Genomic DNA, 18,588 nt, shown 5'->3' with positions numbered 1-18,588 from the left:
GCGGAGAAGGAACCAGAGGTGTTGGCCTCACGGGTTCGTTCCGTGCCTTGGACCGTCTCTCGGCACCGCTCGCGGTGAAAGGTCTCTTTCGGCTCGGGACAACGGGGTTTTTCTAGGCATTTTGACCTAAAAACCGAGGGAAGGACCAGAAAAATGGGAGAAAACATGAGAGAAAGGGCCAAAAATGGGTCGGGGACGATGTAGGAGACGACTCTAGGGCTTTTGAACAGTGGCAGCCGAAAAGAAAGTTTGGAAAAAAGACGTTTCGATTAGGGTTTAAAAGACGGATTCCCGACCTCAAGTCGACTCTGGTAAGGCGCGAGTCGACTCTAACTCGAGTCGACTCCAGAATATGCACGAGTCGACTCGCCTATGAGTCGACTCTTACATTCATTCGAGTCGACTCTAACTCTAGCACATAACCAGAATCTCAATTATTTCCGTGCCAAAAGAGGGATATGGTAATCTTTAAATCTCAAGGAATGATTTGATAATCACTGACGTGAAATCTTACATCCAACATAAGCTAATCATCAAAATCACTGAATTAGAGAAGAGTATCACAAGAATGGATCAATCACTCCTAACCCTCTTCTAAGAGTACAAAATCGATCTTCACTCAAGGGTTTTGTGAAGATATCCGTAAGTTGATCATCAGTACAAACAAATTCAAGCATCACATCACCATTTAACACATGATCTCTTATGAAGTGATGTCTTATCTCAATATGTTTAGTTCTTGAGTGCTGAATTGGATTTTTAGTTAGATTTATGGCCCTTGTATTATCACAATTTATGGGAATCTTATCTTGTTTAATGCCATAATCTTCAAGTTGTTGCTTGATCCACAGGATTTGAGCACAACAACTTCCGGCAGCAACATATTCGGCTTCCAAATGGATAGTGCAACCGAGTTTTGCTTTTTGCTAAACCAAGAGATTAAGTTTTCTCCTAAAAATTGACATGACCCGCTGGTGCTTTTTCTATCAAGTTTACAACCAGCGAAGTCAGAATCAGTATACTCTATTAAGTTTATGCTTGATTCTTTAGAGTACCATAAACCTATGTTTTTTGTTCCTATTAGATATTTAAAGATTCTCTTTACTGCAATTAGATGTGATTCCTAAGGATTAGATTGATACCTAGCACACATGCATACACTAAACATGATATCAGGTCTACTTACTGTAAGATATAATAATGAACCTATTATACCTCTATACAGCTTTTGATCTACTGACTTACCTGATTCATTTTTGTCTAATTTGCATGATGAGCTCATGGGTGTGCTGATTGGTTTGTTTCCATCCATATCAAACTTCTTAAGCATCTTCTTGATGTATTTAGCTTGATTGATGAAGATTCCTTCCTTAGATTGTTTGATTTGAAGCCTGAGGAAATAATTCAACTCTCCCATCATGCTGATTTCAAATTCACTCTGCATTAAAACAGCAAATTCTTCGCAGAGGCGATTGTTAGGAGCACCGAAAATAATATCATCTACATAAATCTGCACTACTAACATATCTTTGTTTTTTCTTTTTAAAAACAGTGTTGTATCAACGTTCCCTCTAGAAAATTCATGGTCTAACAGAAATTTGCTAAGTCTTTCATACCATGCTCTAGGGGCTTGTTTTAGACCATAAAGTGTTTTATCTAGTTTGTAAACATGATTGGGGTATTGATGATTCTCAAAACCAGGAGGTTGTTCTACATAAACCTCCTCATTAATATACCCATTCAAGAAAGCACTTTTTACAGCCATTTGAAATAATTTGAAGTCTTTAAAACATGCAAATGCTAGTAACAATCTAATTGCCTCAAGTCTAGCCACAAGAGCAAAGGTCTCATCAAAATCTATATCTTCTTCTTGATTATAACCCTTTGCTACTAGTCTAGCCTTGTTCCTAACTACAACTTCATCTTCATCAAGTTTATTTTTGTATACCCATTTAGTTCCAATTATCAAGTATTCAGTGGGTCTTTCTACTAAATTTCATACTTTGTTTCTTGTAAATTGGTTTAGTTCCTCTTGCATAGCATTTATCCAATTTACATCATTTTCAGCTTCTCCAATGTTTTTAGGTTCTAAATGTGAAACAAATGTTAGGTGATTATTTAAGTTCCTAAGAGAAGCTCTAGTTCTAACAGGTTGAGATGGATCATCTAAAATTAATTTTTTGGGGTGACCGTATGCATACCTCCAAGCCTTTGTAAGCCCATAATTAGCAATTACCTCTTGGCTTGTTGAAGTATCTCAAATTTGCTTCGATTCATTCTGTTGTAATGTCATGTCATCCATCTTTTCCTCAAGTATTCCTGCATCATCATCAAAGGCTACTCTCTTGCTAGAAGAGGCATCATTAGTCTCATAAAAAACAACATGAATAGATTCTTCAATTACAAGAGTTCTTTTGTTGAATACTCTATATGCCCTACTTGATGTAGCGTATCCTAAAAATATACCTTCATCATATTTGGAATCAAATTTTTCTAAGTTTTCTTTGCCATTATTATGAATAAAACACCTACACCCAAAAACATGAAAATAGTTTACCTTGGGCTTTCTATCTCTCCAAAGTTCATAAGGTATTTTCTTTATAATTGGTCTCAATAAAACTCTATTTAGTATATAGCATGATGTGTTAATTGCTTCACCCCAAAAATACTTTGGAAGATCACTTTCACATAACATGGTCCTAGCCATTTCCTCTAAGGTTCTATTCTTTCTTTCCACCACTTTATTTTGTTGTGGAGTCCTAGGTGCAGAAAAATTATGAGTTATCCCCTTCTTACTACAAAATTTTTCAAATATATGTTTTTCAAATTCCATTTCATGATCACTTCTAATAGCTATAACTGAAGCATTTCTTGCGTTAGTTACTTCCTTATGGAATTTCTTAAATACTGAAAATGTTTCATCTTTATGAGCTAAAAACATGACCCATGTGTATCTAGAGAAATCATCTACAATGACAATACCATACTTGTTTCCACCAAGGCTTGTGGTTCTAGTTGGTTCAAATAGATCCATGTGAAGTAGTTTAAGGGGTCTAGTTGTAGAGACAATTTATGGATTTAAAAGAACTTCTAGATTGTTTGCTATATTGACAAGCTTCACAAATTTTATTTTTCTCAAACTTTATCTTTGGCAAACCAATTACAGAATCTCTTTTAACTAATTTAGATATTGTATCCATACTTGCATGACCTAATTTACGGTGCCATAACCAACTTGCATCATTGACCTTAGTATCACTAGCTACTAAGCAACGGCTATTTTTGGCAAGATCTTCAAGATCTACTACATGAATGTTGCCACGTCTTATTCCTTTGAATACTAAGCTATTATCAATTGAGTTGGTTATGATGCATAAAGATGGCTTAAACAAAACATCAAAACCTCTATCACATAATTGACTAACGCTAAGTAAGTTATGCTTAAGACCATTTACAAATCGTACATTATCAACAAAGGTTGAAGGGGTGATTTGTACTTTACCTATACCAATGATGTGACCTTGGTTATTGTCTCCAAAAGTCACCGCACCTCCCCTTTTTGGCCCTAGGATGAAGAATTGCTCCTTGTCACCCGTCATGTGTCTTGAGCAGCCACTATACAAGTACCAACAGTGTTTGTTGACCTTGGTTGCAAGACACTCCTACACAAGAAAATTATACAATTTTAGGTACCCAAATTTTCTTGGGTCCTTCAAGGTTAGTAATGTTGGTTCCTTTTGGAACCCAAATCTTTTTAATCTTTCTTTTAACTTCATTTTTTTTGTGGTTACATACATTTGCTATATGTCCTACTTTACCACAACAAAAATAAGTTACATTTTTTGTTTTACTTTTTCCGACTTTTACAAAAAAGTTTTTAAAAAATTTTTGCTTGTTGTTAGGCTTATACCCCAAACCGGCTTTATTAAATACAGCTCTTTGACTATTAAGAATCATTTCTAGTTTTTCAGAACTAAAGGTAAACTTCTCAACTATAGATTTATATTTTTCAAGTTTTTTTGTTAAGTTCAGTTTTTCTGTTTTTAGTAAATTTAGATCTTTTGTAAAGTTATCTTTTAGAGTTCGGTTACTGTTTTTAAGTTCTGAAACTTCCTTAGTTAGTCTTTCGTTATCTTTAATTAAAGTATTAGTTCTAAGTTTTTTTTAATGATAGAGTCCTTATCCTTAATTTATCGTATTTATGAGTGTAAGTTTGATTAGTTAGCTTTAATTCTTTATTTTTAAGGTTTATTGTCTTATATTTATCCATTAGTTCATTAAAAGCATCATACAGTTCATCAAAAGTAAAATCTAAATGTGTTTCAGATATTACCTCATTTTCGTTCGCCATAAAACAGAAGTCGGCCTTTTTCTCTTGTTTATCTTCCGATGATGATGATGATTTATCGGTGTCAGTCCAGGTGGTAACAAGAGCTTTCTTCTTCTTGTGTTTGTTGCTCTTTTTCAGCAAGGGACAGTCAGCTCTGAAATGGCCCGACTTCTTGCATTCATAACATCCGATTCCCTCTCCTTCCCTTTCCTTACCTTTATCCTTGTTAAAGGAATTCGAGGGAACTCTTTTCCTATGGAGAGGCTTTTTCCTGTTGATGAATCTTCTGAATTTCCTCACAAGAGGGGCTTCTTCATCATCTTCCTCATTGTCTTCTTCTTCTTCACTGCTGCTACTGCAAGAGGGATCCTTGTTAGAAGAAGTAGACTTAAAGGCAATTATCTTTTTCTTGTGGGAGGACTCTTCTTCACTATGTTGCTTCATTGTGAGCTCATGTGTCATCAAAGATCCAAGGAGCTCCTCGAGTGGCAGCTTGTTCAAGTCTTTAGTTTTTTGGATCGCCGTTACCTTGGCTTCCCATGATCTTGGTAAAGATCGAAGAATTTTCCTAACAAGGTCACTGTTAGTATAACTTTTGCCAAGGCTTTTTAAGCCGTTGACAATATCAGTAAATCTAGTGAACATGCAAGTGATGATTTTATTAGATTCCATTTTAAATAGTTCATACTTATGAACTAGCATGTTTATTTTAGATTTCTTGACTTGATTCGTGCCCTCGAGGGTCACTTCAAGTCTATCCCATATCTCTTTTGCAATTCCTCTTTTGCAGAATTGCAAGTAGAGATTCTATTGAATTCATTATGGTCTAAGGCACAATAAAGTACATTCATTGCTTTGGCATTTAGTTGTGCCTTCCTTCTATCACTATCATCCCAATTTTTTTCAAGCTTGGGTATAGCAATGTTATCTATATAGATAGAAGGAATATATGGTCCATTAACTATGATGCTCCAAACATCATAGTTTTGGGCTTGGATAAATATCCTCATTCTAGCCTTCCAATAGGTGTAGTTAGTTCCATTGAAGGATGGAGGCCTATTGGTGGATTGTCCCTCACTAAGAGAAGATCCAAAAGGGGTTATCATTTTAATCTTTTACTCTCTTAATATAAGAGCACCTGCTCTAATATCACGTCTTGCCCAAGAAGACAACCCAAGAGGGGGGTGAATTGGGTTTTAATTAAATATGGCCAATTAAAACTATGATAAGTAATTAACTAAATCTATTGTAATCAAATTAGTTAATTTATTAGATGAAGTGAATGAAGAAAGAGAAGAGACAGCAGCCAATACAAACACACGCAAATTTATAGTGGTTCGGAGCCAACTCTTGCTCCTACGTCCACTCCCCAAGCCGCACTTGGGTGTTCACTATAATTTCTAGGATTACAGCCGGTTGTTTTACAAGCTCACAACCCAACTTGTTGTTTTCACGAGATTACAACGAACTCGGCCGGTTTTCACAGGCTCACCGACTAGAACTACCTGATTGTTTTTTTGGGTTCACAATCAAACCCAGTTGGTTTTCTCCGGTTCACCAACCACAACCTTACACCGTTGGTTTTATATTTGGCTTACCAACAAACCTTACAATCCTTGATTCAATCCCCAGATTGAATCAAGTAAGAAAAATAGAGTTTGGGATTTCACAGAGAAAGCTTCTAAACAAGCAGATGTGAAAACAATAAATGCAAAGTAAAGTTAGAAGCCCTCAAACAAATTTTAGATTGGAAAGTAGGGGCTTCTCGATTTCTGAGTCTCCTCTGAAAGAGCTGAAGATTTGAGGACAGCAGGAGAGCCTTGAATGCGAAGGAAGTACTGGTCGAATTGCCTTGAATGCACTTCTTCCTTCTTTTGCTTGTATTTACTCTTAAGAAGCTCTTGGTAGGTGGAAATGCCTTTTACTTGAATGGAATAGCTCTTTTATTGTCTGCTACTGTTCACTATGGCTATTTAAGGGGTTTCTTTCGAAAACTAGCCGTTAGGAACAGATTTGAAGCCGTTCTGTCCAGTCTGCACATCCTGACAATGTGCCCATTGGGATCGGAGTCGATTCGTGCGATCTGGAGTTGACTCGGCTGTTACTGGAGTCGACTCGTCCTTTATAGGAGACGACTCACCCACTGTTCAGGATTTGAATTAAAGTGCTTGTCCCATTCTAGAGTCGACTCGGACCAAACTGGAGTCGACTCACCAATATCTGGAGATGACTCGGCACTTTTGGAGACGGCTCGTTCTTAGGGTTCCAGAAATCCATTTATCTGCTTTTCTCTCTCGAGTCGACTCGGGTTCTCTTGGAGTTGACTCGGCTCTCAGAGTTCGAAAAGCTGATCCTCTGTCTGTTGATCTGAACTGCCTCGGAGTCGACTCGCACTTTGTTGGAGTCGATTCGGCTGACTTGAGGGTCGACTCTGAAATTCTTGGAGTCGACTCATTTACACGATTACTGAGTTTGGTTCTCTGCCTCTCAGTCTGCTTTCTTCTGAGAGTCGACTCGGGCATAATTAGGAGTCGACTCGCCAAACGTCGGAGTCGACTCACATCCTTCTGGAGTCGACTCGGTAACAGGGTCTAAATCCCATCGCTCTATCTTTCTGTCTCTTACTCCTTGGAGTCGACTCGGAACTGTCGGGAGTCGACTCGGCAAGCATCGGAGTCGACTCGAAATCTTTTGGAGTCGACTCGGTGACAGGGTCTGCAATTCATCTTTCTATCCTTCTATCTGTTCTCAGTCGGAGTCGACTCGTAGTGTACCGGAGTCGACTCGAGCTTGTGCCAGAACCTTTGAAACATATGGAGTCGACTCGTAATCTTTCGGAGTCGACTCGAGCCTCAGACTTTGTTTCAAATTGAGTTCAACACTTAGCCAAATTACTTTGAACCAAGGCTTGAGGCACTTAAACAGAAATTCATATAATTGCCTGAAACACTTGATTGAATTCATTAGTACAACATAAAATATACTCAAATGCTTTGAGCTCATCAAAATCAAATAGGGGTATAATCTATCACTCCACATTTACTCTCCCTAAAATGGCCGTAAGGGCCTCAGACCTATCAGTAGGGTGAGTGGGAGCTATACCCTCTCTAGAGAGGTGGAGGACTCGTGCAATGAGGTCCTCCGAGATGCAGATGGGAATGTTGGCTACCCTCCCTTGAATACCACTGCCACCCCGTGTGACGGTGCCATAGAATTTCCGGACTAACCCAGGATATGTAGGAAGGTCAAAGGAACAAAAGTACTCTAAACCTTGAATCCTAAGACGATGCCCTAGAGTGAACCCTTCACTGGAGAGGAAGTCAATATTGACCTTCCTTCCGGTTGAGACAACCCTCCCGGCGCACGAGCGTGAGGGAGTCGACCGAGGCGGAGAGGGAATCGGAGGTGGTGACCTCACAGGTTCATTCCGCGCCTTGGACCGTCTTTCGGCGCCGCTCGCTGCAAGAGGTCTCTTCCGGCTAGGGATAACGGCTTTCCTAGGCATCTTGACCTATCCAAGGATGGAGAGACATGAAAAGGGAGGAAAAAATGGAGGAGAAGTGGAGAGAGAAGGCGGAGACGATCGGGGGAGACGATTCGAGGGTTTTGGAACAGTGACGGCCGAAAAGAAAGATTGGGAAAAGTCATTTCGTTTAAGGTTAAAAAACGGATTTCCGACCTCGAGTCGACTCCTGAAAATTCGTGAGTCGACTCGCCCACGAGTCGACTCTCAGAATCATCTGAGTCGACTCGAGCTCTGGCACATAACCAAAATCTTAGTTAATACCGTGCCAAAAGAGAGATATGGTAATTTTTAGAGCTCAAGGAATGATTTGATGATCATAGATGTGGACTACTCTATCAAACATAAATTATGATCAAAATCAATGAATGAGAGAAAAGAATCAAAGAAATGGATCAATCACTCCTAACCCTCTTCTAAGAGTACAAAATCGATCTTTACTCAAGGGTTTTGTGAAGATATCAGCAAGTTGATCATCAGTACAAACAAATTCAAGCATCACATCACCATTTAACACATGATCTCTTATGAAGTGATGTTTTATCTCAATGTGTTTAGTTCTTGAGTGTTGAATTGGATTTTTAGTTAGATTTATGGCACTTGTATTATCACAGTTTATGGGAATCTTATCTTGCTTAATGCTACAATCTTCAAGTTGTTGCTTGATCTATAAGATTTGAGCACAACAACTTCCGACAGCAATATATTCGGCCTCCACCGTAGATAGTGCAATCGAGTTTTGTTTCTTGCTAAACCATGAGATTAAGTTTTCTCCTAAGAATTGACATTATCCGCTGGTGCTTTTTCTATCAAGTTTACAACCAGTAAAGTCAGAATCTGTGTATCCTATTAAATCTATGCTTGATTCTTTAGAGTACCATAACCCTATATCTTTTGTTCCTATTAGATACTTGAAAATTCTTTTAACTGCAATTAGGTGTGATTTCTTAGGATTAGATTGATATCTAGCACACATGCATACACTAAACATAATATCAGGTCTACTTGCTGTAAGATATAATAATGATCCGATCATATCTCTATACAGCTTTGGATCTACTGACTTACTTGATTCATCTTTGTCTAGTTTGCATGATGAGCTCATGGGGGTGCCAATTGACTTGTTTCCATCCATATCAAACTTCTTTAGCATTTTCTTGATGTACTTTGCTTGATTGATAAAAATTTCTTCCTTAGATTATTTGATTTGTAGTCCGAGGAAGTAGTTCAACTCTCCCATCATGCTCATCTCAAATTCACTCCGCATTAATTCAGCAAACTCTTCGCAAAGACAATTGTTAGTAGCACCGAAAATAATATCATCGACATAAATCTGCATTACTAACATATCTTTATTTTTTTTTTCAAAAACAAGGTTGTATCAACATTCCCTCTAGAAAATTCATGGTCTAATAGAAATTTGCTAAGTCTTTCATACCATGCTCTAGGGGCTTCTTTTAGACCATAAAGTGCTTTATTTAATTTGTAAACATGGTTGGGGTATTGATAATTTTTAAAACCAGGAGGTTGTTCTACATAAACTTCCTCATTAATATACCCATTCAAGAAAGCACTTTTTACATCTATTTGAAATAATTTGAAATCTTTAAAACATGCAAATGCTAGTAACAATCTAATTGCCTCGAGTCTATCTACAGGAGCAAAGGTCTCATGAAAATCTATATCTTCTTCTTGATTATAGCCCTTTGCTACTAGTCTAGCCTTGTTCCTAACCACAACTCCATTTTCATCAAGTTTATTTTTGTACACCCATTTAGTTTCAATTATTGAGTATTCAGAGGGTCTTTTAACTAAGTTCCATACTTTGTTTCTTGTGAATTGGTTTAGTTCCTCTTGCATAGCATTTATCCAATTTACATCATTTTCAGCTTCTTCAATGTTTTTAGGTTCTAAATGTGATACAAATGCAAGGTAATTATTTAAGTTTCTAAGGGAGGCTCTAGTTCTAACAGGTTGAGATGGATCATCTAAGATTAACTCTTTAGGGTGACCGTGAGCATACCTCCAAGCCTTTGTAAGCCCATGTTCAGCAATTACCTCTTGGCTTGTTGAATTCTCTTCAATTTGCTTCGGTTTATCCTCTTGTAAGTTCATGTCGTCCATCTTTTCCTCAAGTATCCCTGCATCATCATCAAAAGCTACTCTCTTGCTAGAGGAAGCATCATTAGTCTCATCAAAAACAACATGAATAGATTCTTCAATAACAAGAGTTCTTTTATGAAGACTCTATATGCCCTACTCGATGTAGAATATTCCAAAAAGATACCTTCATCAGATTTGGAATCAAATTTACCTAAGTTATCTTTACCATTATTATGAATGAAACACCTACAACCAAAAACATGAAAGTAGTTAACTTTGGGCTTTCTATCTCTCCAAAGTTCATAAGGTGTTTTCTTTATAATTGGTCTCAATAGAACTCTATTTAGAATATAACATGATGTGTTAATAGCTTCACCCCAAAAATACTTTGGGAGATCACTTTCACACAACATGGTCCTAGCCATTTTCTCTAGGGTTCTATTTTTTCTTTCCACCACTTTATTTTGTTGTGGAGTCCTAGGTGCAGAAAAATTATGAGTTATCCCCTTTTTACTACAAAATTTTTCAAATAGATGATTTTCAAATTCTGTTCCATGATCACTCCTAATAGCTATAACTGAAGTATTTTTTGCATTAGTTACTTCCTTATGGAATTTCTTAAACACTAGAAATGCTTCATCTTTATGAGCTAAAAACATGACCCATATGTATCTAGAAAAATCATCTACTATGACAAGACCATATTTGTTTCCACCAAAGCTTGTGGTCCTAGTTGGTCCAAAAAGATAAATGTGAAGTAGCTCAAGAGGTCTAGTAGTAGAGACACAATTTATAGAGTTAAAAGAACTTCTAGATTGTTTGCCAAATTGACATGCTCTACAAATTTTATTTTTCTTAAATTTCAGCTTTGGTAAACCAGTCACAGAATCTCTTTTAATTAATTTAGATAGTGTGTCCATGCTTGCGTGACTTAATTTACAATGCCATAATTAACTTGCCTCATTGAGCTTAGTATAATTAGCTACTAAGCAGCGGCTGTTTTTAGCAAGATCATCAAGATCTACTACATAAACATTGCCACGTCTTAGTCCTTTGAAAACTAAGCTATTGTCAAATGAATTGGTTATGATGCACATAGATGGCTTAAACAAAACGTCAAAACTTCTATCGCATAATTGACTAATGCTAAGTAAGTTATGCTTGAGACCATCTACAAACCGAACATTATCAATAAGGGTTGAAGGTGTGATTTGTATTTTACCGATACTGATGATGTGACCTTGGTTATTGTCTCCAAAAGTCACTACACCTCCTTTCTTAGATTCTAGGGTGAAGAATTGCTCCTTGTCACCCGTCATGTGTCTTGAGCAGCCACTATCCAAGTACCAACAGTGTTTATTGAGCTTGGCCGCAAGACACTCCTATACACAAAGAAATCAAGTAGTCTTAGGTACCCAAGTTTTCTTGGGTCCTTCTAGGTTAGCTATGTTAGTTTTTTTTGGAACCCAAACCTTTTTAATCTTTCTTTTAGCTTCTGTTTTTCTATAGTTGCATACATTAGCTTTATGTCCTACTCTATTACAACAAAAACAGATTACATTTTTAGCTTTACTTTCACCGGCTTTTACAAAGAAGTTTTTAAAAATTTCTGTTTGTTCTTAGGCTTATACCCTAGCCCGGCTCTATCAAACATAGCTCTTTGACTATTAAGAATCATTTCTAGTTTTTCAGAGCTATAGGTAAACTTCTCAACAATAGGTTTATATTTTTCAAGTTCTTTAGCTAATTTCAAGTTTTATTCATTCAATGATTTAACATTATTAATTGAATTATCTTTTAAAGTATGGTTATTGTTTTTAAGTTTAGAAATTTCCTTAGTTAGTCTTTTTTTATCTTTAGTTAGTGTATCAGTTTTTTGAGTTAGCAATTGGTTGCTTGTTTTAAGTTCTAAGTTTTCTTTAATAATAGAGTCCTTATCCTTAATCAGTTTTTCAGTTTTATGACTGTAAGATTGATTAGTTAGCTCATTTTTTTTTTTTAAAGACTATTGTCCTATATTCATCCATTAGTTCATTAAAGGCATTATACAATTCTTCAAAGGTAAAATCTAAATTTGTTTCAGATATTACCTCATTTTCGTTTGCCATAAAGCAGAAATTGGCCTTCTTTTCTCTTGTTTCTCTTCCGATGATGATGATGACTTATCGGAGTCACTCCAGGTGGTGACAAGAGCTTTCTTCTTCTTGTACTTGTTTCCCTTCTTCAGCAAGGGACAGTCGGCTCTGAAATGACCTGGCTTCTTGCATTCGTAGCATCTGATTCCCTCACTTTCCTTTTTCTTACCTTTATCCTTGTTGAAGGAACTCGAGGGAACTCTCTTCTTATGGAAATGCTTCTTTCTATTGATGAATCTTCTGAATTTTCGCACAAGAAGAGCCTCTTCTTCATCTTCCTCATTGTCTTCTTCTTTACTACTGCTACTGCAAGAAAGATCTTTGTTAGAAGAAGTAGACTTGAGGGCAATTACCTTTTTCTTATGGAAGGATTCTTCTTCGCTGTGTTGTTTCATTGTGAGCTCATGCGTCATTAGAGATCCAAGGAGCTCCTCGAGTGGTAGCTTGTTCAAGTCTTGTGCTTCTTGGATTGCCGTGACCTTGGCTTCCCATGACCTTGGTAAAGAACGAAGAATTTTTCTAACAAGATCACTGTTAGTATAACTTTTGCCAAAGCTTTTTAAGCCGTTGACAATATCAGTAAATCTGGTGAACATGCAAGAGATGGTTTCATTAGATTCCATTTTAAATAGTTCATATTTATTAACTAGCATGTTGATTTTAGATTCCTTAACTTGATTTGTGCCTTCGTGGATCACTTCAAGTCTATCCCATATCTCTTTTGCAGAGTTACAAGTAGAAATTCTATTGAATTCATTAGGGTCCAAGACACAATAAAGAACATTTATTGCTTTGGCATTTAATTATGCCTTCCTTCTATCATTATCATCCCAATCTTTTTCAAGCTTGGGTATAACAATGTTATCAACATAGATAGAAGGAATATACGGTCCATTAACTATGATGCTCCAAACATCATAATCTTGGGCTTGGATAAATATCCTCATTCTAGCCTTCCAATAGGTACAGTTAGCTTCATTGAAGGATGGAGGCCTATTGGTGGATTGCCCCTCACTAAGGAAAGATCCAAAAGGGGTTGTCATCTTAATCTTTTACTCTTTTTAAGGATTGGAACACCAATCGATATGAGAGCACCTGCTCTGATACCACTTGTTGCCCAAGGAGACAACCCAAGAGGGGGGGGTGAATTGGGTTTTAATTAATTATTGACCAATTAAAAATAAGGTGAGTGATTAACTAAACCTACTGCAAATGAATTAGTTAGATCACAAGATGTAATGAGTGAAGAGAGTGAAAGAGACAAGGTGCAATACAACACAGAGAGATTTATAGTGGTTCGGAGCCAACTCTTGCTCCTACGTCCACTCCCCAAGCGGCACTTGGGAGTTCACTATAATTCCTAGGATTACAGCCGGTTGTTCTACAAGCTCACAACTCAACTTGTTGTTTTCACGAGGTCACAACGAACTCGGTCGGTTTTGACAGGCTCACCGACTAGAACCACTCAATTGTTTTTCCGGGTTCACAATCAAATCCAGTTGATTTTTTCGGGTTCACCAACCACAACTTTACACCGTTGGTTTTATCTTTGGCTCACCAACAAACCTTACAACCCTTGATTCAATCCCCTGATTGAATCAAGTATACAAAATAAGAGTTTAAAGTTCACAAGAAGAAGCTTCTAAAAAAGCAAGTGTGAGACAATATAAACAAAGTTGAGTTAGAAGCCCTTAAACAGATTTTAGATGAGGAAGTGGGGGCTTCTCGATTTCTGAGTCTCCTCTTGAATGTGCCGAAGGATGGAGGACAGTAGTAGAGCCTTGAATGCGAAGGAAGTACTTTTTGGTTTGAGTTGAATGCACTTCTTCCTTCTTTTTCTTGGATTCACTCTACAGAAGCTCTTGCTGGTTGAAATGCTTTAATGCTCAAATGGAAAAGCTCTCTTGTTGTCTACTACTGTTCACTCTGGCTATTTAAGTGATTCCTTTTGAAAAGTAGCCCTTAGAGAGTGATTTGGAGCCGTTCTGTCCCGTCTGCACATCCTAACAATGCATCCGTTGGGATCGGAGTCGACTCATGCGATCTGGAGTCGACTTGGCTGTTACTGGAGTCGACTCGCATTTTACTGGAGACGATTCGCCCGCTGTTTCAGATTTGAATTAAAGTGCATGCCTCGTCCTAGGGTCGACTCGGACCAAACTGGAGTCGACTTGTCAATAGCTGGAGACGACTTGGGCACTTGGGGGTCGGCTTGTTCTCAGGGTTCTAGAAACTCAACTTTCTGTTTTTCTTCCTCGAGTCGACTTGGGTTTTCTTGGAGTCGACTCGGCTGACTTGAGAGGTGACTCGAGATCTTCAGGAGACGTCTCATTCTCAGAGACCGCAAAAACTGATTCTCTGTCTTTTGAGCTGTTCTGCATCGAAGTCGACTCGGGCCTTGTTGGAGTCGACTCGTCTAATCTTGAAGGTTGACTCTGAAACACTTGGAGTCGACTCGTTCACAGGGTCTCCGAAACTGAGTCTATGCCTTTCAGACAGCTTTCATCTGGGAGTCGACTCGGACAAACTTGGAGTCGACTCGCCAAGCGTCGGAGTCGACTCACAACCTTCTGGAGTCGACTCGGTAACAGGGTCTAAAATCCATCGTTCTGTCTTTCTGTTTGTTACCCTTTGGAGTCGACTCGGGACCATCTGGAGTCGACTCGCCAAGCATCGGAGTCGACTTGAAACCTTTTGAAGTCGACTCGCTAACAGGGTCTAAAGTTCATCATTCTGTCTTTCTGTCTGTTATCAGTTGGAGTCGACTCGGAGAGTCCCAGAGTCGACTCGAGCTTGTGCCAGAAACTTTAAGTGTCCCGGAGTCGACTCGTAAAGTTCCAGAGTCGACTCGTGATGCAGACTTTGGTTCAAATTGAGTCAAATACTTAACCAAAATACTTTGAACCAAAGCTCGAGGCATTTAAACAGAAATTCATAATGATTTGCCTGAAACACTAGATTGAATTCATTAGAACAACATAAGACATACGCCAATGCTTTGAGCTCATCAAAATCAATTAGGGAATACTCAATCACTCCACAATAAGGCCAATAGAAGGGATTGTCTGTAATTTAGATTGACATTTTCTGCATCGATTTTTTACATATGATATTGATAAAAATTGAGTGTCATTTGCAAAAACAATCTCTAAATATTATTGCAGGCAATTATTTTGAACATTGAGTGAGTGGTTTTGGTTGTGCAGGGACCTGAGCAAAATGCACTGGGGAACTTGCTTGTGCTATTCCTTCTAGGAGGTATATTCTCAGGAGTTGCACTTGATTGGTTGTGGCTCATAGGCAAAGGCTGGTGATGCTGCAGCTCTAAGAACACTTGAAATCTGGGGATGACAGCTTATTTATTTGTATAGAATTAATACAGTCTTTTTTATGTTATTTTTATGAGTCCGACATTAAATTTCTGTAGTTCAATGTCACATGTGACTGGTGCATGATTTTTATTTCTTCCTCAAAACATGAAACAAAAATGGAAGTGTTCTTTTGAGATTCATTGAGTTAAAATTTTCATGCTGTGTTTGACTTCATAGCATATATAGCATTACTTCTTGTTTGAATTTCTGCAGCTTGATCGAACACACTAAAGAAACTGGATGGTTCATTCAAATTTAAATCAGAACACAAATTGTTTCATCAGATAAAAAGTCACTAGAAATTCTTGTGTCTAGTTTATAACAAGCTTGCAGGACGACAATTGATAGGCATATCTGACTGGATATCATGCAGAATTTGTCATGCAGAGAAATAAAAATGCAGTAGTGTCTTTGTTTTGTAAGGATGTGGTATTTGGTGTTTACAATTACGGAGTATTTAATATTTAGCATTTTGCCTCATTGAAATTTCAAGTCTTTCCTGCATAAAAATCACCCAGATTGACCATATATCAAAGTTCCATCCTTTTTTTTCTGCAAGACTTCTTTTACTTTGAACCTACAATTCTCTTCTTCATATCCTACTCCCTCTCTAAGCCACTGGAGCTCTTTAATGTAAATTTCCCAACTTTAACGTTCTCAAAATTTGTTTATACTACCAAACGCTAAAATTAGTTTGCAACATGCTCAATGTGTACTCTTATGGATTTTAAATCAATCACTAATCAAAAATTCTCTTGAATTTATGGGCTGAAACTCCCTTGCGATTTAGCTAACTCTTTTCTAATCAGCTGGATAAACCTTTTGTCATTCTCTTTTTCTCTGGTCAAACTTCTCAGGAGCAAACTAGATTTACTAATAAACTTTTCTTTTTTTTTATCCTTCAAGTACACTAAACAAGCTGCAAATAGATGCATCTAACCCTCGGCTAAGAGTTTCCCAACCATTCTATCTTGAAGTTTTTGTTTCTTTTTTAACTGTTTGTTGCCAACGATCTGGAAACAGTGTTACCTGTTGCCACATATTATAATTTAAATTATTAGTTCTGTTTTTTCTACATAAATGGAGACGACCTATCAAAAACTCTCAACATTTCGAGACCTTGTGAGAAACATTGATGTCAATTAGAAGTAGAAATTATGTTAATAGCATACAATTATTCCAGCCTTATTTCTCTACCGAGTTTGTCTCTATCATGTCTTAGAGAAACCACATCAAGGAAGGCAGCTCTCTCCTAACAGTCAGCGGCTTGACATGGTAGTACCCTCTGCAGTGACTTGCAACATACCACGACAGTTCTACAGAAACAACACTTTTCATCTTCCATCAAAAAATTCCTGTTATCTTCCATCTCTTCCTTCTACTCCAGCAAATCTTTTGCTGACATACAACTACAACACCATTGATCTGTAGTCTCCTTTTTTCAACGGGACTTGTCTTCCTTTGAGCACTCTCCAAGTGCTTCAAGGTCTGGGGCACTCCCCAATCACTCAAATAACATGAGTGGTCCTACCGCTATCGAATTGAGGGAAGCTGAGGCCATGAAGAGCTGTGGCCAGCATCATGCAAGTCAACCCTCCTGCTGAACTTGAAGAGCTAGACCTAAGATGCTTTCCGAGAAACATGGCACCAGATTGGCTTAGTCCTAGGAAAATGAGGGCCCTGAAGAAGCTGTACATCAGAGGAGGAAGGTCATGCAATCTTGCCAGCCGGCAGAAAGAAACTGATGTTACCTGGCCAGTTGAGATAATGCGTTCCAAATTCTTGAGTGAACTGGACATAGAATAGTATAAATTTCTAAAGACATCTCCACATCTAGTTTACCTCGAGATCCATAGAAGCTTGGATCAACTTCAGTGAGGCTAAAGACTAGCCAGGCCAGTGATATGGAAGAGACTAGTTGATTGCCACACTGCTGGTGCAGCTTTTTTTCTTTCTAAATTAGTCTGTTATAAATTTCAAACGATTTCAGTATTCGAGCATTTTTTGGAGAATGAGAGGAAGATCTACCGCATCTTTGTGCTTTCATCTTCCACAGGTATTGTTGCTACCTTAATCAGAAAAGCGGCGCAAGGAAGGGGAAAAAAAGATGAAAAAGAAGAAGAAGAAGGGACGGCGGCACTCACCTTCCCTGCCGCCATGCCCTCCTCCTCCTCCTCCCATCGGCGTGGCGAGTTCGGCCTCCGCCAGCCGCCCAGTACGGGCAGACTGTGAGCCCGGCGAGCGGCCGCGCCGTCGCGCGATTCCCCTTCCTCCTTCCCATCAGCTTTCAAGAAAAAAAAACCGCCGGATCCCGGTTCACCGGCGGTTCTCCTCTCGATATCCGGGAAACCGGAGGTCGGAGTTGCGGGGAGAAGGCGGCGGGCCGCCGATCAAAGGATTTCGGCAGCCTCCGGCGGTTACTTGGGCGAGGACGGGCCGCCGGATTCGGCATCCTCCGCCCGATCGTGAGGAAGAACGGCGACTTTGGGTTTCAGCTTTTTGGGTTTCAAACCGAAATCCAAATCCGATTAGCAAAAAAGAGAGATACGTTTCAATTTAGCCCCTGATGAAGTATTGTATTTCATAAGAGTCTTTAGGAAATTGCATTTTAATCCCTATCATAGAAGTTTATTCATAAAAGGTTCCCAAATATTTATGTTGTCCAATGGTACTCTGATAATTACGCTGTGGTCCCTATCATATGTTTTATTTCATAAAGGTCTTTCATTATGTTGTTACAAATTTTATGTACTCTCATATTTGGACTAAATAATGATATGTTTTATAAAGATCCCTATTTTTGGAGAGTTATAAGTTTTAATGGACAGTGACCACCAAAGTGGCGTATTCAATTTAGGATCCATGTGTTTGGTGTTTCAAGGGATTAAGAGTTATTAATTTTTTATAAATTACATGCCATTGGTAGATCAAGATTGATGAATGAAGTTATGGGCATGGCTTGTTAATCCCTTTTTTTTTTTCTTTGGAGGGTTATGGATTTTAATGGAAAGCGGCTCATTCACTAAAATTTGTAAGATCATTCTGTTGATATTTTGAAAGGGATTGGGAAGTATTGACGAATTATTGCACATAATCATCAAAGGGAGTTTATTGCATGTTATAATT

At 38.2% G+C, this 18,588-nt stretch overlaps 1 protein-coding gene and 1 long non-coding RNA gene across 6 annotated transcripts in view; one reads left to right on the top strand and one right to left on the bottom strand.

Moving 5' to 3' along the window:
- Positions 1–15,650, top strand: part of LOC103724017 (equilibrative nucleotide transporter 3-like) — a 36,515-nt gene extending 20,865 nt beyond the window's left edge. For all 5 annotated transcript variants that reach the window (XM_088701444.2, XM_088701435.2, XM_039117980.3 and 2 more), the window contains one exon: positions 15,298–15,650. In XM_088701444.2, coding sequence (XP_088557570.2) covers positions 15,298–15,405 — 108 coding nt within the window. In that variant the 3' untranslated portion in view covers positions 15,406–15,650. The remainder of the gene's footprint in view (positions 1–15,297) is intronic.
- Positions 8,257–17,962, bottom strand: LOC149768672 (uncharacterized). Its single transcript, XR_016395654.1, has 2 exons — positions 17,305–17,962; positions 8,257–17,213 (listed from the first exon to the last, which is right to left on the bottom strand). It is a non-coding gene; the product is annotated as an uncharacterized LOC149768672 (long non-coding RNA).
- Between the last annotated feature and the right edge of the window lie 626 nt (positions 17,963–18,588).

The sequence above is a fragment of the Phoenix dactylifera genome, chromosome 1 (genome assembly GCF_051530095.1).
Source record: "Phoenix dactylifera cultivar Ajwa chromosome 1, Ajwa_hap1_PhDact_Kaust_v1.1, whole genome shotgun sequence".
NCBI lineage: Eukaryota > Viridiplantae > Streptophyta > Magnoliopsida > Arecales > Arecaceae > Phoenix > Phoenix dactylifera.
Note: the sequence above shows the minus strand (reverse complement) of the source record. Positions and strands in the feature narration are given on the sequence as shown.